The sequence below is a fragment of the Zingiber officinale genome, chromosome 7B (genome assembly GCF_018446385.1).
Source record: "Zingiber officinale cultivar Zhangliang chromosome 7B, Zo_v1.1, whole genome shotgun sequence".
Taxonomy (NCBI): domain Eukaryota; kingdom Viridiplantae; phylum Streptophyta; class Magnoliopsida; order Zingiberales; family Zingiberaceae; genus Zingiber; species Zingiber officinale.
Window position 1 is genome coordinate 94,874,624 of NC_055999.1, and position 21,809 is coordinate 94,896,432.

At 41.5% G+C, this 21,809-nt stretch overlaps 1 protein-coding gene across 2 annotated transcripts; it reads left to right on the plus strand.

Annotated features, from left to right (window-relative positions):
- The first annotated feature begins 297 nt into the window (after nucleotides 1–297).
- On the plus strand, nucleotides 298–2,296 carry LOC122006361 (transcription factor bHLH112-like). Of its 2 annotated transcripts, none has more exons than XM_042561833.1 (6): nucleotides 298–677; nucleotides 768–1,128; nucleotides 1,232–1,348; nucleotides 1,433–1,513; nucleotides 1,583–1,648; nucleotides 1,751–2,296. In XM_042561833.1, exons 1-6 carry the CDS (start codon nucleotides 313–315, stop codon nucleotides 1,988–1,990), a joined length of 1,230 nt encoding a protein of 409 aa, XP_042417767.1. In that variant the 5' UTR covers nucleotides 298–312; the 3' UTR covers nucleotides 1,991–2,296. The 2 variants fall into 2 exon arrangements, with proteins under 2 accessions (XP_042417767.1, XP_042417768.1); XM_042561834.1 differs by having other exon boundaries at nucleotides 1,448–1,513.
- The last annotated feature ends 19,513 nt before the right edge of the window (nucleotides 2,297–21,809 follow it).

The following is a 21,809-nucleotide window of genomic DNA, read 5'->3' on the forward strand; positions in this document are numbered from 1 at the left end:
GATTCACTCTTTCTCTCAAAGTAGGGCAGCTTTCCTTTTTCCCCCTTCCTTTTTTCTTTTATTTTTCTTCCTTTCTTTTTTCTGGGTTTAGGAAAGCAAGGTTAATGAGAGACTGTACTGTACTCTGCTCTACACCTCTACTTTGAATCCATTAAAGTAAAAGAAACTGCATCATATTCCTTTCTGCCCAAGTAAATATAAAGAACAATCCAGCAGAATATATATATGAGTGCACAATCCATGAGTTCAGATTTATAATTAATTGAACTCTACAGAGTAAAGTGTAAAAACATAGCAAATTAAAGACTTATAATGGTCATCTTACATCTATTCCTTTGGCTTCAGCTTCCTCTTGAAGGTTCCAATATTTACGTATATCAAATCCTCGATCAATCCTCCGATATTCTCTCCATCAACCCTAACAAGCCTCCTTCCCACGCAACCGGCAAGAAGCCAAGAGAAAAAGCGGCTCACGGCGATCACAAAATGATGAGCAACGGAGGCAGATGCAGTTGGTGGAGCACCGCCACTGCAACTGAGTTGGGCAGCGAAGCTAAACCGCATCTCCAGTCCTGTGATGAGTCTTCAGGATCAGCTTGTGGCAGCTCCATCACCTTCCAAGAAGTCGCCCCTCATTCTTTCATCGATTCCTCCATCTCCTGGACGCAAGCCTTACTGTACGTGATCTTGAACATCTATGTTCGATTGATTTCATGCATGTATGTGATGCAGTTTTCTGAAATATATACATACATATATATATACAGGAATGGCGAAAGGCCTGAGACTTTTCTCTCCATGCTTCAAGATCAAGAACTGGGTTCGAGAGCTTGCATCGAGAAGCAGGATTCTCCCATGGTTTCTGCCATGGACCATAATTTTTTGTTCCAACACTATAGTTCCAGCCCTGGTGATGAATCGATTCATCACAGCAGTATGAATCCAATTAGCTCTTATGGATCATGGCCTAAGCCTCTTCTAAGCCAAGAGGTAAATAACCAGTTGCAGTTCATCGCCGGCAACACTTCTCCATGGTGTAATATTAACACTACAACCGGCGCTGATCATGGCAACTCGATCTTCCATCCTCCAACTCTAGCTTCCAAAACTACTACTTGTGGCCGCAAGGTATATATATATATATATATATATAAATTTTAATTCGGATAAATAAGTATGTTATTGTGATTTTGGAACCTTAGCTTTATCAATTTTGCGTTTGTGTTCATAGATGGTCAGTTCAGCAACTCATGACGCATGCTCTTCTTCCTCCGCCAAGAAAACTGGAGGCGATCAGAAAAGGCCGCGCGTGGAGGCGGCTTCTTCTTCGCCATTACCGCCCTTTAAGGTACGGCCAGATGATAAGATTTCCGTAGATTATGATTCATCATGCAGCTTTAATTAGATCTATTTGCTTTTGTACTATCTTGAGTCTTTTAACATGAAGGTGAGGAAGGAGAAGTTGGGGGACAGAGTCACTGCCCTTCAGCAACTAGTTTCGCCTTTTGGAAAGGTATATATTCCCTTTAATTAACTCGATCGAGAACAAATTATGAATCTTTCTTTATTACATTGATTGCAGACTGACACTGCATCAGTTCTCCAAGAAGCCATCGATTACATCAAGTTCCTCCATGATCAAGTCGGCGTAAGCACTGCCATTTATGTCAATCAACTTCCAATATTTATAGTTCATATATATGCAACAGCGATCGCTAACTTTAAATGTAATTTTTCGATCGAACTTTAGGTTCTAAGTAGTCCCTACTTCAAAGATGGGCTTCCCAGTAACCATAAGCAGGTGCCAAACTTAATGCAGATGATCAACGAGCAGCAGCCGGAAAACCGCGATGCCGCGAAGCAGCTAGCTGACCTGAGAAGCCGAGGGCTGTGCTTGGTTCCGATCAGCGGCACGTACCCGGTGGCCGGCGAGACTGCCGGTGATTTCTGGCACCCTAGTGCAGCTTTGTTCGGAGGAAGTTTCAGATAGAGCATGCATGCCAGCAAGAGCTGAAGCAGATGAAACTGATTAAGATAGCATTAGTTAATAGTTAACCGTGTTTAAGTTGATCATTTGTAGACGATGAAGAACTAAATTTGTAATGAAAAATGGGAACAGGTGCTAAATTTGGCTGGAAAGCCGACTGATTGCTGAATTTAGCAGCTGAAGGGAGATGAGGGAGGAGGAAATGGGTGGGCTGCTGTTCCTGTTTTTGAATTTGATGCAGTGAGTGGGTGGCGCAGACCAGACACCACTTCAAATTTAATAATGTTAAGGAATAATCAATTGAGCATACGAATTTTTGTGATTTGTTTTTTTAAATATTTTTGTTTGCTTTGGGATCTTGACTTTTGTGTTGTTTATGCGGTATGAGGGTAGTGGAATGTATGTCAGACAAAAGCCATTGGTAATTGGGTTCTCAGTGTCTTCTTGTTTTCTGGCAGAAAATTTGGGTGGAGGACAGAAAAACATTTTGGATTTGTTTTTAGTTTTCCTTTAAAAAACACATATTGTATGAATAAAATGTACTTTTACACAGGATAGGTGACCCTTTATCTTCTTCAAAATCCAAAAAAAAAGGTATATATATTATAAATATATTTGAAGATGAACAATATAAATTTTATTTTTGAGGAATTTATTTAGATAAAGATACTATATAATATTGAACAAAATGCATGTTTAGTTATAAAGTATAATCATCTAGGTTAATGATCAGTCATCAACTATTCTCTTTGTTATTCATTTCATATACTCCCTATTTAAGGCCAAAACTATAATCAAATAATTAAATTATCAATTCATCTTAAGTTTTGATAATAGTAACGAGGGTAGAATATATGATGACAATACCTCATGTGCTAGCCACTAGATCCATTCGAAGGGACGACGAGGGTCGAATACACGATCTTACTAATGATGTGTACATAAATATCATTATAAGTGTAAAATAGGGAAAACACCTAAACTACTCCAAAAGAAATAAATAAAAAACAAAAAAAATATTCTCTAATAAAGAAAATATTCTCTAATAAAGAAAATATTCTCTCCCTCAGGATAACATTCAAAAGATGACACTAATCTTATTGCAAATAGTTAACAGTTGAGGTCGAGAGAGAGATTTGGTGAGTACATCAGCCAACTGATTAGCAATAGAAATATGAGTAACTCGTAGTTTGGAGGACTACATCAAATCATGAACAAAGTGATAATAAATAGTCAGATGCTTCATCTTAGAGTGAAAAATAGGATTAGTCGAAAGATAGATGACACCTAAATTATCGATGAAGAGCATGACATGCATGATAATCGGAAGAAGCAATTTTGTTAGAAGTGACTTAATCCATTGAAGTTCCGATGAAATAGAGGCAATAACGCGATATTCAATTTTAGTTGAAGAGAGCGCAACCTTGCGCTGCTTGATAGATTTTCAGAAAATCGGATTAACACCCAGAAAAATAACAAATTCACTTGTAGAACATCGATCATCCAGATCTCCTGCCCATTCTGCATCCGAGAATCCATGAAAGGTGAGAGGTGTATCCGCAAGAAAACAAATGTCAAGATCCCTAGTATTATTGAGATACTGAAATAGACGCTTCACAACACTCCAATACGTCTCTGAATGGGCATGCAAAAACTGTGAGAGCTTGTTGATCGTAAAGGAAATATCAGGACGGGTCATACGGAGATGTTGTAAATCCTCAACCACTTGTCGGAACTTAGTCACATCAAAGAACGGAAACAAATCATGCATAGTAAGATGAGAGCCAACAATAATAGGAGTGGAGAAGGCTTGGAATCAAGCATGTTGTGTTTAGAGAGAAGATTAGCAACATACTTCTGCTAAGACAAAGGAAGAACAATTGAGGTTGGGCGAACCTCAACCCCACAGAAGAAGGAAAGAGCCACAAGATCCTTAGTCACAAATTTTACGTTAAGTTTGTTGGATAGATCTAGGAAAACGTATCGGTTCCACTGTACAAAATTTTTTGTAAAAGTGTCGAACCTTTCCTTAAATAACCTATTGTGTTCTTTAAAAGTTAAATTAGGAATCATAGACGGAACTTAACATCATTGATTCCAAATTTAACTTATCTGTTCTTAATGGTTTAGATTTGAATCGCAAGCGGAACTTAACACTATTGATTCAAATCTACCTATGTTATTAATTCCATTAAATATTAATTTTCAAAATTAGCTTCCAGGACTACATGGTGAGGCACATGACCTTCTTGGATATGGGAGCAACCACCACCGCCTAGACAAAGCCTTTTAAGGAAAGCTAATATTTAATTTCCTTAAATAACTCTAGGTTAACCAAAAAGAACAATCGAATCACAAATTCGAAAAAGAAGAAAACACAAACTCGAAAAACTAGATCTAATTGTCTCTTGTGTTTGGAATTCTTACAAAGAAAATAACTAGTATGATGCGGAAGCAAATTACTAGTTATACCTTCTCTTTGCAAGCTAATGACCTCGAGATCTTTTGCCGTATACCTCGCCTCGCCTTGGACGTCATGTGGGCGACGATCTTCCAAGATGAACACACCAAAAAACTTCCTTCCTCTTCTTCTAAAAACCGACCACCACCACCACCAAGGAGAAGAGAGCAAAAGGGAAAAGAGAGGGGAGAGGGAGGGTCGGCCACTTGAGGTTCTTCAAGCAAGAGAATAAGAATTGTTGTATCTCATGAAGCTTTCCCACCCCTTCTTTTATATTAGTTGCCCAAGGCAAATAAGGGAAGAAATTTTACAAAAATTAAAATCTTCCTCTAACTTTTCCTTTTCCCTTTTATTTTTCCTTTTCTTTCCTCTTGATTGAATCAATCATCAAATCAATTAGATGATGATTTTTTTATAATTGGTCGGCCCCTTGCTTGGGCTCCAAGTAAGGTGGCCGGCCACCACATCAAGAATAAGGAAATATATTTTTTTAAAATTTTTTACAAGAATAAATCCTCTTATAAAATTTATAAGCTCTCTTTCTTAAAGTAGGAGTTAAAAAAGGAAAGTTCTAAAAATTAAAACCATGTTTTAAAATTTAAAACTTCTCTGATAAAATTTCCTTTTTTAACATGGTGATAGAAAATTTAAATTTAAAACTTATCCTCCTTTTTTTCTTAAACCATGAAGATGGTTAAAAAAGGAAAGTTTTAAAACTTTTAAAACTCTCTATTAAAACATGTGGCCTAATTCAAATAAGAAAAATTTTAAAAATTAAAATCTCTCTTTTAAAACTTATAGTTTTCTACAAAGAGAAAATTTTAAAAATTCAAAACAACCCTCCCTTTTTGAATTATTGTGGCCGGTCCCTTCATGCTTGGTCACCAAGCAAAGGGTCGACCCCTATAGAAGAGGATGTGGCCGACCCTTGCTTGGTCACCAAGCATTGGACCGGCCCCCTTCTTGGACACCAAGATGAACTTATATTTGAATGGACTTGAGGCTATAATGAGGCTACGACAGGGACCTAGAGGAGATATTGGTTTTGGCCTTCCGATGAGCTTGAGTATCCCGTGCTCACCCCGAACACACAACTCAAGTTCATCGATAATAACTCATTCCACTAGAGAGTTATTATCGCACTACCGCACCAATCCCAAATTATATTATGGGCTCCTTCTTATCATGAGTGTGTTAGTCTCCCTGTGTTTAAGATAACAAATGTCCACTAATTAAGTAAGTTACTGACAACTCACTTAATTAATATCTAGCTTCAAGAGTAGTACCACTCAACTTCATTGTCATGTCGGACTAAGTCCACCTGCAGGGTTTAACATGACAATCCTTATGAGCTCCTCTTGGGGACATTTTCAACCTAGATAACTAGGACACAGATTCCTTCTATAATCAATAACACACACTATAAGTAATATCATTTCCCAACTTATCGGGCATATTGATTTATCGAGCTAAACCTCACCCTTTGATAAGTCAAAGAAATAAATATTAAATATATGTGCTTGAATTTATATTAGGATTAAGAGCACACACTTCCATAATAACTAAGGTCTAGTTCTTTTATTAAGTCAGTACAAAAAGAACTTATTTAAATGGTCCTACTCAATACACTTAGAGTGTACCAGTGTAATTTATTAATCAAGATAAACTAATACTTAATTACACTACGACTATTCCGATGGTTTGTTCCTTTCCATCTTAGTCGTAAGCAACTATTTATAATTTATAAAGAACCGACAACATGATCTTCTGAGAATGACACCACACTCCATGTTATCTACTATATAAATTAATTGAACAATTATATTTAACAAATAAATGCAGATATTGACCAATGTGATTATTTTATAAATGTTTACAAAAGCTAGATTTTTAGTTTACATTCCAATAATCTCCCACTTATACTAAAAGACTAAGCTGCCATATCTGTTGCCATACATCTGATTCTCATCCCCTCCACATGCCAATCAAGCTTTCGTCGGAAGGGCCTTAGTGAAAGGATCTGCCAGGTTATCTGCTGATGCAATCTTGGCGACGACAACTTCTTCTCGCTTGACGATGTCTCGTATCAAGTGGTACTTGCGCTCTATATGTTTACTTGCCTTATGAACTCGTGGTTCCTTCGAGTTTACAACTGCACCGCTATTATCACAATAAATTGTGATGATCTTGGGCAAACCAGGAATCACATCTAAGTCCATTAGAAAGTTCCTGAGCCATACAGCTTCTTTTGCTGCCTCAGAGGCTGCAACATACTCAGCTTCCATGGTTGAGTCCGAGACGCATTTCTGTTTAACACTCCTACATGCAATGACTCCCCCTCCCCAAGTAAACACATAGTCTGACGTAGACTTACTATTGTCCCTATCTGATTGGAAATCTGAATCCGTGTAACCCACATGGAGCAAATCGTCTACTTGGTAGACTAGCATATAATCTTTAGTCATTCTCAAGTACTTTAATATATGCTTCACAACAGTCCAATGTCCTTGTCCAGGGTTACATTGATATCTGCTAACCATGCCTACGACAAAACAGATATCAGGTCTTGTACACAGCATTGCATACATAAGACTTCCTGCAACCGAAGCATAAGGAACTGCCTTCATATCCTCTATCTCATTTGATGTCTTCGGAGACATCTCTTTAGATAAGGCTACTCCATGCCTAAAAGGTAAGAAACATTTCTTGGAGTTTTGCATGCTAAAACGAGCAAGAATTGTATCTATATATGAAGCTTGAGATAGACATAACATTCTTTTCTTGCGATCCCTTATAACTTTGATCCCAAGAATGTGTGCACATTCTCCTAAGTCCTTCATATCAAATTGTTTGGACAACCATACCCTTACGTCCGATAATACCTTGACATTGTTGCCAATTAACAAAATATCATCTACGTATAGTACAAAAATATCACCACGTTTCCGTTACACTTCTTGTATACACAAGACTCATCCGGACATTGAATAAATCCATATGATTGGATTACTTCATTAAACCGGATGTTCCAAGATATTGAAGCTTGCTTCAGTCCATAAATGGACCGATTGAGCTTGCACACTAGATGCTCTTTGCCTTTTTTAATGAATCCCTCTGGTTGCTTCATATGGATATTTTCTTCAAGACTTCCATTAAGTAATGCTGTCTTGACATCGATTTGCCAAATCTCATAATCCATATGAATGTCAATGGATAAGAGTATCCGGATAGACTTAAGCATGACTACTGGTGAAAAAGTCTCCTCATAATCGATTCCCTCTTTCTGAGTATACCCTTTTGCAATAAGCCTTGCTTTGGAGGTTTCTACCTTCCCGTTTGCCCCTCTTTCCTTTTATAAATACACTTGCATCCAACGACTTTTACACCATCAGGTGATTCTACAAGCTCCCAGACCTTATTAGAATACATAGACTCTATTTCAGAATTCATTGTCTTTTGCCAAGATACTGCATCTATATCTTGGAGTGCTTCGGCATATGTCCGGGGATCAGGTTCATGTTTACCCGGGATCAAGTCCGAAGACTCTCCTAAAAACATGAATCTCTCAGGTTGCCATACAACCCTCCTACTACGACGAGGCACTGTCTCTGGTTGTGTATCATATATGACACGTGTTGCAGTTTCTTGTGGTACTTCATCTTGTACTGTTGGTATTAAAGTAGACGTGTCCTCTCTTATTTCTTCTAGAGCTATTTCACTCATGGGCTTATGGTTCATTACATAATCTTCTTCTAAAAATCGAGCATTGGTGCTAACAATGATCTTCTGATTTTTAGGATTATAAAATAAACCACCTTTCGTTCCATTAGGATATCCCCCAAACAGACAAACTTCTGTACGTGATTCCAACTTGTCAGTATCTCCCTTCAGCACATGTGCTGGACTACCCCATATCCGGATATGATTCAGACTAGGCTTACGCCCATTCCATAATTCCATGGGAGTAGAAGGAACTGTTTTAGAAGGTACCATATTCAGAATGTACACTGCTGTTTCTAAAGCATATCCCCAAACCGAATTTGGTAATTCTGAATAACTCATTATCGATCTAACCATTTCCATAAGAGCCCTATTCCTTCGCTCTGCCACACCATTTTGCTGGGGTGTACCAGGTGCAGACAATTGGGATTGAATCCCGACTTCTGATAAGTAATTCCTAAACTCTCCAAAGAGGTATTCGCCACCACGGTCAGATTGTAGTGCCTTGATACTTTTACCAAGATGTTTCTCCACATCAGCCCTATATTCTTTGAACTTGTCAAAGCATTCAGACTTGCGGCGTATCAGGTAAATGTATCCGTATCTTGAATAATCGTCTATAAAGGAGACGAAGTATTCATAACCATCTCTTGCCTGGATAGACATAGGACCAGACAAATCAGAATGAACCAGTTCTAACGCATCTTTGGCTCTATACTCCTTGGCCTTAAAAGGTCTCTTGGTCATTTTACCTTCCAAGCAGGATTCACATGTTGGAAAGTTTTCCAACTCTAATGAACTCAAGAGTCCATCGGCTACAAGCCTTTGAATCCTACTTAAGTTAATATGACCAAACCTTAGATGCCAAAGATACGTTTGGTTCATTTCCGAAAGTTCTTTTCCCTTATTAGAGTTAGAAGATGTGTTATTAATTTCCATATTTTGATTTGTGGGAGAAATTGAATTTAAAGTATATAAATTGCCAATCAATGCACCAGAACAGATAATCACTTTATTTCTCTTTATAACCACATTGTTACTAAAGGAAGCTGAATATCCATCCAAATATAGTTTATAAACTGAAATTAAATTCTTTCTAAAACTGGGTACATAAAGAAAATTTCTTAAAATCAAATTTCTATTCCTATCAAAAGATAAGTAGATGTCTCCCACTGCAACAACCGCCACCTTAGTAGCATTGCCCATGTAGACAGTTATCTCTCCATCAAATAGTCGCCGGGTTTCCTGGAACCCCTGCAAAGAATTATAGACATGATTAGTGGCTCCCGTATCTACACACCAGGTGCTGGTAGATAACACCGCTAAACATGTTTCAATTACTAGAGCATGAGATATACCTTTATTGTTCTGATTCCTACGAGGACAGTCCGCCTTCCAATGTCCTGACTGCTTACAAATGAAGCACTTGCCCTTCGACTTCTTCATTCTAGCTTTTTGTCCCTGAGGTTTATTCACTCTCTTTGCTGAAAAGACCTGTTTCTTCTTCTTCTTGCCTTTCGGCTTAGAAGTAGAACCATTTTCAGCATAGTGAATCTGAGAACTTTGACGAAATATACCTTCTGCTGCCTGTAGTTCTGTCAGAAGTTCCGCCAACGTATACTCTCTTTTGTTCATGTTATAGTTCAGGCGGAACTGCTCAAAACTTCTGGGTAGCGTTTGGAGAATTATGTCGACCTGGGTTTCCCCATCGATTTCTCCTCCAAGAACTTGTATTTCGTTTAGATAGGCCATCATTTTGAGGATATGATCTCTTACGGGTGTCCCTTTAGACATGGTGACTATCATTAATTTTCTCATTGCCTCTTGCCTAGCAGTCTGACTCTGATGCCCAAAGAGTTCTTTGAGATTGTTCATTATATCATAAGCTGTTGGTAAATCTTAATGCTGATGTTGCAATACATTTGACATTGAAGCCAAAATGTAACACCGCACAATCTCATCAGCTTTTACCCATTTCTTATGATACTCAATCTCCTCTAGGGTAGAGTCACCGTCAGGTGCATCAGGGCAAGTCTCAGTCAGTACAAACTTATAGCTTTCAGCAGTAAGAACAATGTCCAGGTTTCTTTTCCAATCAATATAGTTGAGACCAGTAAGTTTGTTCTCTTTCAGTATAATGGCCAGTGGGTTGAAAGTCATCATAAAAATCACAAAAATAAACTTTGGTCAAGACTCTAAATTTAGAATAATATTGATTCCTCAAACAATACTATTTTAAATTAACTAACACCTCAAATCACAGTGAATATTGCATGCCACGTTAGTGTGGACGTATACAAATTCAACATTTGTAAGAGGAGGGTGTGACTCATTAATTTTATTATCTTGTCATCCTAACTTTATGACAAATAAAATTAATAGTTGGTTTCACTTTGGTCACACAAAAAAATAGCAGTGTCTCCGTTGGGGAGGATACTATTGAATGCGTCTAAGTGTATATCATTACTTGATACTAATTCCATTAAATAGAATTGTGCCCCTTCAGTTGGAGAAGATCACACGCACCTAAATAATTTCCTATAACCATTCATAAAGGAAGTTTGATCTAGTGATCCGCAACAAACCCATTCGTTGTGGAGGGAGGCACTCAGAGCCAACACGCAAGCTTGTTGCATCACTTACAAACCAGTAATGGAGACCATGAGATTTATTAAAATTCCTCTCCCACTTAGTTATTTAAAAATGAGGATTTTAACCTATGCTAGCATACATCACATGCACATAAACATCACAGTAAATAAAAGCAATAAATTTGGAAATTAATTTTTCAACTATTATGGCCTTTTCCTTCACTATCTTCAGTATGCTCCAACCCTAGCTGCTGCCATCTTTAGTCACCGTCATCGGGTCAAGTTGTCGCATCTATCTTGCTTCTTATTCCGCTGCGCCTCTGGTCCTCCAATAGCACCATGCCTCGCAAAGATACGATCTGCGACAAATATAGAATTTTACAAATATCAATCCTATATTCCATAAAGGAATGTACATAAATTCTAGATCGAACAAAAATAAAATTCTAAAAATAATACAGCTCCTGCTGTATTTGATATATACAATCATGCACACAGAATAATGCCCTTGACATGTCCAAGGATCCAATCACACACAATATCTAAATACCATAATAGTTGGTGCAACCTTAGGTCAAGGTTGACCTGGTTGACCCGACTCGAGTTGACCTGACTCGAGTTGTATTTTGATGTTTGACGAGAACATGATGGGAGACTGTTGGTGCAACCTTAGGTCCAGGTTGACCTGGTTGACCAGACTCGAGTTGACTTGACTCGAGTTGTATTTTGATGTTTGACGAGAACAAGCTTGAGAGATTGTGGGTGCAACCCGTGGTCAAGGTTGACCTGGTTGACCCAAGGTGAGTTGACCTGACTCGGAAAAGTCCAAGCAGGGAGTTTGGCATGGTGAAAAGTCCAAGCAGGGAGCTTGGCACGGGAAAAGTCCAAGTATGGAGACTTGGCACGGAGAAGTCCAAGTATGGAAGCTTGGCACATGGGAAGTCGGAGAGGGCTTGGTAGCTCGTTCTCCGGACTGAGGTCAGAGAGGGCTCAGATGGAAGTCGGAGAGGGCTCGGTAGCTCGTTCTCCGGACTGTGGTCAGAGAGGGCTCGGGAGCTCGTTCTCTGGACCGGATGGAAGTCGGAGAGGGCTCTGTAGCTCGTTCTCACGAAGTCGAGAGGGCTCGGTAGCTCGTTCTCGGATCGGATGTGGAAAGTCGGTGAGTGAAGGCAGCTGTTGGAAGTCCTGGTGAGTGAAGCCGGGCAGATTGGAAATCCTGGTGAGTGAAGCCAGGTGAAAACCCTAGTGAGTGAAGCTAGGTGAAAGTCCTGGTGAGTGAAGCCGGGCAAGGGAAAATCCAGATGGATCAAGGGTGATCGGACATCTGGTGTTGAGAAGGTCAAGTAGGTCAAGGGAGTGACCGGATACTTGACACGAAGAGAAAAGTCCAAGTGGGTCAAAGGGATTGACCGGACACTTGGTGGAGAGTCTTAGCAGGTCAAGGGAGTGACCGGATGCTAAGCATGATGTACCAGCAGGTCAAGGTTGACCGGATGTTGGTTTGGAAGGTTTGGGACTTGGTTTGGGCAACAACCAAGCTCTGGATCGATCTGGAGACCGATCCAGTGATACGGCTGATCGGTCTGGTGACCGATCAGTAATCAAACAGAATGCTTCTGTGGATTATCTGATCGGTCTGAAGATCGATAAACAGAAGAGAAGAAGGAGAAAGGCTGATCGGTCCAAGGGACAGATCAGACTCCTCCTGGACCGATCAGGACATAGCCTGATCGGTCCAGGCTTAGCCTGATCAGTCCCCAAGACCGATCAGGAACAGTGTGGACCGATCAGGTTGGAGCCTGATCGGTCCAGGACTAGCCGTTATGAGTGACAACGACTAAGTTATTTCGGGCTTTTGTGTTCTGTTCTTTTTGCTTGCAAGTTCGCAGGTTGGCTCAGGATATCAGAGGTTATAAGAAGAGATCGAGGGCTGCTGACTACCACTCTTCTTCTTCTTCCTCCTCGAGCTGCTGTTCTTCTGAAAGCTGTGCTTGAGCTTTGCTGAGCTCCGAAGCTTCGGGGGAGCTTCTTTGACTGAGTTGCTTGTTGGCATTCGTCCGTGAAGTTGGTGCTTCATCCGGGACTTCAGTCGACGAGAAGGCAAGCGAGTATTTGTACATTCATTGTATATTTTGTTCTTGCTCTTCTTTATATTTCCTTCTTGCTATTGTAAGTTTTTCTGGCGAGGTTTCTCCACCCACAAGGAGTATTTATTAGCCGGTTCTCCGGGGACTCATCCACCGACGGATTGATAGGGCTCGTCCACCTTACGGACACGCCGAGGAGTAGGAGTATCATCTCCGAACCTCGTTACATCTTCGTGTTGAGGTTTGCTTCTCCTTTTTCGTTTCTATTCGTTTTATTTCCGCTGCGCTAACCCTAATTGTAGAAAGAAACGAAGAATTTGGGGCGGCTATTCACACCCCCCCTCTCTAGTCGCGTCCATCGATCCTAACAAGTGGTATCAGAGCGAGGTCGCTCTTCGCCGGATTAACACCCGAGGGAGCTCAAGCTAGAGATGGATCAACTCGGAGAAGACATCACGATTCCACCCTTCTACGATCACGACGACTTCGCGTTTTGGAAGGTAAGAATGAAGTACTTTCTTATGACTAACCTTGAAAATTGGAGTTGTGTTCAATTAGGGTTCAAGCCTCCGATGGACAAGAAATGAGAAACCCTAGAAAAGAAGAAGTGGACCAAGGAACAAGTCCACCAATCCCTAGTCAACGATGAGGTATTGAAAATTTTTGAATTTTCTTTACCTAATGATGTTTTGTGTAGGATAGGTGGATATAATGATGCCAAGGAGTTGTGGAACAACTTGGCTAAGTTCCATGAGGGGAACTCCACTTCAAGCCATGAAGAGGAGTCAAGTGAGCCAAGTAGCTCACATCATGGAGGAGAGGAATTAGAAGTTGAGGGCTACTCAACATCTAAGGAAGAAGAGGAGGAGAGTTCTTCTTCAAGAATGGAGCAAGAGGAAGAAGCGTCTACCTCCGGAAGGGATGAAGAAGAAAGTCTTCATCCATCCTCAACCCTAGGTAACTCAAGCATTTCAATTTCAAATAAATTACACATAATGTGCTTTGAGTGTAGGGAGTATGGACATTACAAGAGTAAGTGTCCAAAGAGGGTTAGAAAGACTCCACCGGCGCCAAAGGTCAAGGAAGCCGGAGTCCCAACACGCAAGGGCAAGGAGCACGTGGTGTGCTTCCAATGCAAGCGAAGGGTGTTGGTGCAACCTTAGGTCAAGGTTGACCTGGTTAACCCGACTCGAGGTGACTTGACTCGAGTTGTATTTTGATGTTTGACTTGGGAAGATTGTCGGTGCAACCTTAGGTCAAGGTTGACCTAGTTGAGTTGCATGTTGATGTTTGACACTCGTGAGAGAGTTCTATTCTTGATGTGAGACAAGAATAGATGGTTGGGAGATTATTGGTGCAACCCTAGGTCAAGGTTGACCTGGTTGACCTGAAAAGTCCAAGTATGGAGACTTGGCACTGGAAAAGTCCAAGCGTGGGGACGCGAAAAGTCCAAGTATGGAGACTTGGCTGGAGAAGTCCAAGCGAGGAGCTTGGCACGGAAAAGTCCAAGCGGGGAGCTTGGCACGAGGGAAAGTCCTAACTGGAATGTTAGGCGGTTGGAAAGTCCTGGTGAGTGAGGCGGTGGGAAAGTCCTAACTGGGATGTTAGGCGGTTGGAAAGTCTGGTGAGTGAAGCGGTGGGAAAAGTCCTAAGCGGGATGTTAGGCGGTTGGAAAGTCTGGTGAGTGAAGCCAGAAAAGTCTAACTGGGATGTTAGGCGGTTGGAAAGTCCCGGTGAGTGAAGCGGGGGAAAGTCCTAACTGGGATGTTAGGCGGTTGGAAAGTCCCTGGTGAGTGAAGCCAGGCGGAAGAAAAGTCCTAGCTGGGATGTTAGGCGGTGTGAAAACCCTAGTGAGTGAAGCTAGGTGAAAGTCCCGTGAGTGAACCCAGGCAAGGAAAATCCGGATGGATCGGGATGATCGGACTTACGGTGTTGGAAAGTCCAAGTAGGTCAAGGAATGATCGGATACTTGGCACGAAGAGGAAAATCCAGATGGATCGGGATGATCGGACATCTGGTGTGGAAAAGTCTAAGTGGGTCAAAGGTTGACCGGACACTTAGCGGGAAGTGCTAGCGGTCAAGGGAGTGACCGGATGCTAGGCATGATGTACCAACGTCAAGGTTGACCGGATGTTGGTGTGGAAACCTTCGTTTAGGGTCGAGAAGTTTGGATCGGGCCCGATCAATGATATGGCTCATCGATCGGTGCGGTGACCGATCGGTGACCGATCGATATCTCTTGATGGTTATCGATCGATGCGGAGACCAATCGAAGGAGATCGTGGCAAACTAGCGAGAAGAGAAGCCCGATCGGTCTACGGACCGATCGAAGGTTCCTGATCGGTGCGTGGACCGATCGGGGGGACAAGCGAGCTTCTTCCGATCGATGCGGACCGATCGGATGTTACTGATCGGTCCATAGACCGATCGAGTTCCGTTGTGACGCAACGGCTAGTTTCTTCATTGTTTCTTCTTCGCGGTATAAGGAGGCGAGGGCATCTTCTGTGCAGGTAACTCTTTCTTTTCCTCCTTAGAACTTACGGTTCTGCTGCTGAAGTTTCAGTTTCGACTGAGCTTTGTTGAGCTCACTTCCGAAGCCCCGCGTGAGCTTCTTTCGGCTGAGCTGCTTGTTGGCATTCGTCCGTGAAGTTGTTGCTTCCAGGACTTCAGTCGACGACAAGAAGGCAAGCTTGTATTGTTACATTCATTGTATTTACTTCTTGTATTCCTTGTATTCTATCTTGCTGTTGCGAGTTATTGTGGCGAGGTTTCTCCACCCACAAGGAGTATCTATTAGCCGGGTTTCCGGGGACTCATCCACCGACGGATTGGTAGGCTTCGTCCACCTTACGGACACGCCGAGGAGTAGGAGTTCATCTCCGAACCTCGTTATATGGTTTGTCTTTCTTCTCATGTTTTCTTTCTACGTTGTATTTCCGCTGCACTAACCTAATCGTAGGAAGAAACGCGAAAGATTGGGGTCGGCTATTCACACCCCCCTCTCTAGCCGAGTACGAACGATCCTAACAAAGGGGACACTATAGGAGTCAATGTCCGAGGGGGAGGCAACCTCACAAGGACAAGAAGACGAGCACATCGATAGGGGGAGCCAAGGCAAACCCTAAGGTAATCTGTAAGGCACATTATTGCAATAATAATAAGACACATGCTAGTAGCCTTATTGCTATTGTTAATAATGGTAAGCATGATAACATTAGAAATCGATACACATGCTTAGGTGCCAAACATGTGAGCCTAGATAAGGATAACACTAGGAAAGCCAACCCTAGAATTAACCCATCTAAGGCTAAGGAAAACCTAGGTAGGAATCCCAAATCAACTAGACACATGCCTAGGAATACCTCAAAGAAAAATGAAAAATTAAAAATTGAGATATTAGAGAAGGAGAATCAAGTCTTGAGGTCAAGACTTGATACTTTGGAAAAGGCTCTTAAGAACTTGGAGAAGTCATCTCTAGGGTTTAAGGGTCAAAAACCAATGTCCAAGGACAAGAAAGGTTTGGGTCACAAACCTAAGTCCCAAGTGGTCAAGCCCACTTATCACAATGTTCCATTCGATTATGGAACAAAACCTAGGGCTAGAAAGACCATCACCAAGGTCACAAGGGGAGTCACCCCTAGAGTTGATCTTGTTGAGTACCGAATGACCAAGGCTTTAAAGCCTAGGAGGGTCATTAGGAGGGTTGCTAGGGAAGTCATCCCTAGTGAATACTTAGTGAACCCAATGAGCTCAAATAGGTATTGGGTTCCTAGGAGCGTGATTCCATCACACTAGATGGTTTAGGGTGTGCCAACCTTACTTGAATAGGTAGTTAACCTAATCATCGCAAAAGGTGGCACTTGAGGAATTTTCAAGGTCTAATCAAGCCTTGAAAATGAAATTAAGAATTATTCCTAAGGTGATTAGAATGTGCCAATCATATTTGAGGAATTTTCTAGAGTCAATCTAGTTGGCACATAGTGATCTAAAAATCTTTTGTATTTGATTTTAGGTCTATTACACTTAGGAATATAGAATTTATGGTAAAATGATCAAAATTATCAAAAATGGCAACTAAGGCTAGAATTAGGTATTTTCTATACCTTTATATGCCATTTGCCATGTATTGTCTGCCATATGCCATGTCATGACATCATATTTAATTTATGATCATTTGAAATGTCATGATAATGCTTAGGTTATTTATGTGTCATGCTTTATTTAAGTTTCATACTTTATGCCATGACATCATGACATTGGCACATGTTATTATGTATGATATCATTTTATGCCATGTCATCATTTCTTGCATTTATAATCAATGAAATTGATTTAAGGTTAAAAACATAATTTGATATGGAGATCAAATTGATGTTTAGAAAATGCATGAGACCTTAGTCTAAGCTAACCTAAACCCATATCTTACATCAAAATTGACTTGAATGTGTTTGATACACCTTAGATGTGTGTGAGATATTAGGATGATGAGTTAGGATCAAGGTGCATAGTTCTTGTGCCTAGATGAGCCTAATTCAAAATTGGGGATCATAGGGAAAGGTTATGTACAAGTCATGTACATTTAGCCCAAAGATTGTGGTCCTAAATTGAATTGTTTTAAAATCATTTCAAAATTGATTTGAAAAACCTTGATGAAGCTTTTCTAGTGATAGCATTCATCATTGAGCAAAGTGATACAAAGATGAGTTAACTTTGAGCTATTTCAAAGACTTTTGAACTTTGTATCAAGATTTAAAAATGAAAGTTATTTTCATAAAAAACTATTTTTCCATGATAGTATATGTTATGAGGAATGTATCCTCAAAGTTTTACAATTTTTGAAATTTTCTGGAATTTTCTAGGAGTTTCTGAATTTCGGGAGGAAAATCAGAAATTCTGATATCAGACTTGTGGACCGATCAGAGAGGATTCTGATCGGTCCAGGAAAGAGTGGATCGGTCACTGGACCGATCCAGTGAAGGCTGATCGGTCTGGTGACCGATCAGAGCGTGCCAAGTTGCTGAATTTCGACTGCTTGTCTGAAATTGCAACTATGGAAGTAGTGTTTTAGAGTTCTAAAGGTTTGAAACTCTCCAAGACATTGTTGGTGCAATGGTCAAGGGGGAGTTGACCTTTAGGGGGAGTTTTACCTATTAGTCAAGGGGGAGTTGACTTTTAGGGGGAGTTTTTACTCCTAAAGACTTGAGTGATATGGGATTATCACTAAGTTAATTGTTGACCTTAGTATCAATGGGGAAATTAAGAGTTTCAATGAAAGGTATGAGACTTTCATTAGAAAGAAACTCTTGACCTTGATTCACTTTTTTTGATGTGTGTCAAAAAGGGGGAGAGTGTAGGTTTGAGGAGAATAGAGAATGTTCAGGGAAGAACATTAGAAAACCTAAGTTAGGTTATCGGGTTAACCTAACTTGATTATGAGTTTGATTATGGGTTTTGTCAAACATCAAAAATGGGGAGATTGTTGGTGCAACCTTATGTCAAGGTTGACCTGGTTGACCCGACTCGAGTTGACCTGACTCGAGTTGTATTTTGATGTTTGACGAGAACATGATGGGAGATTGTTGGTGCAACCTTAGGTCCAGGTTGACCTGGTTGACCAGACTCGAGTTGACTTGACTCGAGTTGTATTTTGATGTTTGACGAGAACAAGCTTGAGAGATTGTGAGTGCAACCCGTGGTCAAGGTTGACCTGGTTGACCCAAGGTGAGTTGATCTGACTCGGAAAAGTCCAAGCAGGGAGTTTGGCATGGTGAAAAGTCCAAGCAGGGAGCTTGGCACGGGAAAAGTCCAAGTATGGAGACTTGGCACGGAGAAGTCCAAGTATGGAAGCTTGGCACATGGGAAGTCGGAGAAGGCTCGGTAGCTCGTTCTCCGGACTGTGGTCAGAGAGGGCTCGGGAGCTCGTTCTCTAGACCGGATGGAAGTCGGAGAGGGCTCGGTAGCTCGTGTTGGTGCGGTTAGCACTAACGATTTAACCCAGGTTTTGATGAATGACAAATAGGTTAAGTTAGTTTTGTTGTTGTCTGACACTTTGATCGAGTGTGCAGGAGAAGTCCAGCTAGGTCGACGGGCTGACCGGATAGCTGGCGAGAAGTCCAAGCGGGTCGACGGGCTGACCGGACGCTTGGCGAGAAGTCCAGCTAGGTCGACGGGCTGACCGGATAGCCGACGAGAAGTCCAAGCGGGTCGACGGGCTGACCGGACGCTTGGCGAGAAGTCCAGACGGGTCGACGGGCTTAGGGGTGTCAAAAATGAACCCGACCCGACGACCCAACCCGAGTCGACCCGAAAAAAATCAGGTTCGGGTTGGGCATTTTCGGGTTCGGGTCGGGTTCGGGTTGGAGGGTTGAAGAGTAAAAAAATTTCGGGTTGGGTCGGGTTGGGTTCGGGTTGACCCGGGTTGGCTTAAATATAGGATTTTGTGGGTCTTTTTGGGGTTAAATCAAATTTTATTTTAAAAATTTAGATGTTTTTATGTATATTAATATCATATTTGTATGATAATGATGGAGTATTGAGATAAAAGTGAAAAATTATAGGGAAAATAGCCCAAAAAAGTCGTTTTGAATCAGATTTTCGGGTTATATGGGTCGGGTTCGGGTTGATCGGGTTGGTCGGGTTCGGGTTCGGGTTGAGGTGTTTTGGGTTGAACTCGGGTTCGGGTCGGGTTCGGGTTGGGTTTAAAAAAAAAAAAAAAATTCAACCCGACCCAACCCGACCCGACCCACCCGAATTGACACCCCTAGACGGGCTGACCGGACGTCTGGCAGGTAAGTAAGGTAAGTCACTGGAAGGGAGTGACTGTGAGGACGCGTTCCCGGGAAGGGAACATTAAGCGTCGATCCGGCTTAGATCCATTTCGGATATCTAAGTCGAGATCGTGACTAGATTCCGGTCTCAGAAAGACGGAATCTAAGTCATACTCTTTTTATCCATCTGTTGAACTTTAACTGTGCTAACAATCTGTTTTACAGGATGTATATTTGCCTCAGACTAACTTTGTTTTGCAGGAAAAAGGAGTTTTTCTGGAACAAGGTGGTCCAGGAGCCCGGAGGGGATCGCGAATTCTATCCAGCCAAGTCGTCGCCACGTGGAGCATCTTGGTTTGAGCGGTTCGTCACATTCGTGCGCCGGAAGGAATCTAGGCGGAGATATAAAGAAGCACCGGCGGGAGCTTGAGAATCAATCAAGCGAGAACTCTTCTCTGCTGGTCTTGCGCTCGACGTTCGGCGCCAACAAAGCTCCGACACTACGCTCCGTTCTTTTCCCTTTTTGTCGGTATTTGTTTTCAGTTTTCATTAGCATTCCCTGTACGGTTCTTTTGTAATCATCATTTCGAATTGCTAGTGATTACCCAACGAAAGTGGTCAAGGACCACGGGCCTTCGAGTAGGAGTCGTCATAGGCTCCGAACGAAGTAAAACCATTGTATCTATTTTACTTTTCCGCTGCGTTTAAACTCTTATTTTTCGAATCGATATTCACCCCCCTCTATCGAATCTAACGGTCCTACAAGTGGTATCAGAGCAGGTACCGCTCTGATTTGGTGCAACCACCAATCAGACAGGGGGTGAATTTTTTTTGGTTCGATTATTAATTTTAAAACTGGTGTTTCGTTAACTTAATATTTCTCTAATCAATTTAAATTAGTGCAACACGAATCTATTTTTTTTATTTTTCTCTTCCCGCACTACTAATCCAAGACCAAGTCTTGGGATATTTTTTGGTTATTTACCTGTGCACAGAATGTCCCAACAAGAAGGATTCAGCACAGTACGACCTCCACTCTTCAACGGGGACGACTTTCCATACTGGAAGAAGCGCATGGAGGTCTACCTCAAAACAGACTTCGACCAGTGGATGAGCATTACGAGACCCTACAAAATTCCAGTGGACAACTCCGGGAATCTAGTGGATCCTGGGGACAGATCAAGAAAAAACATCATGAAAATAAAGCGATCAACACTCTACGGTGCGGATTGACAAGAGAAGAACTGAGCAGAGTTGGTCCACACAAAACGCTAAAGAGTTATGGGACAAGTTGATCGAGCTGCATGAGGGAACGTGCGACGCTAACAAAACGAGACTGCTTTTAAATAAAATTTTTAATATAAAAATGCGGGAAGGAGAAACAATGAATCAACTCCACGCGAGGATCAAGGACATCCTCAGCGGGTTTCATGCGATAGGCCACCGGATGGAGAGCAGAGACTTAATAAGGTGCGCATTAAACGCCTTTCCACGTAATAGTTTGTGGGCATCAATAGTGGATGCCTACAAAATTTCTAAGAATCTTTCTGAATTAAAATTAGACGAGCTTTTCTGTGAATTAGAATTACACGAACAAACTAATGCTGGAGCCGAGAAAGGTATAGCTCTATTTGCAGGTTCCTCCAAAGAAAAGAAAAGCAAGCCTGAATTTGAAGAAGAATCTGACCAAGACTCCGAAGAAGAAGAACACCTGGTGAACTTGGTAAGAAAAATGTTCACCAGGAGAAAGAGGAGCTTCAGCAAAAAGGATCTTCAAAAGATCAGCTCTCCCTCAGAACAAAAGAACGTGACTTTCTACGGCTGCAACAAAAAGGGACATTACAAGAACGAATGCCCAAAACTGAAGTTCGACAAACCAAAGCCAACCAAAAAGAAGGCACTCAAAGCAACGTGGGACGACTCCTCGGACGAATCGGAGGAAGAAGAGCAGAAACATCAGAGCCACCTCGCACTGATAGAAAATGAGTCGGAAGATGAAGACGGGTCTGAACCCGAAACAAGCCACGAGTCCGTACTCGTTTCCGAAGGCTCGAATGAGGAAACCAAGTGGATTTTGGACAGTGGTTGCTCCAAACATATGACTGGAGATCACACCAAGTTCACTCAACTCACTTACAAAAGCCTAGGAACAGTTGCCTTTGGAAACAACGGCAAACTCAAGGTAATTGGTATAGG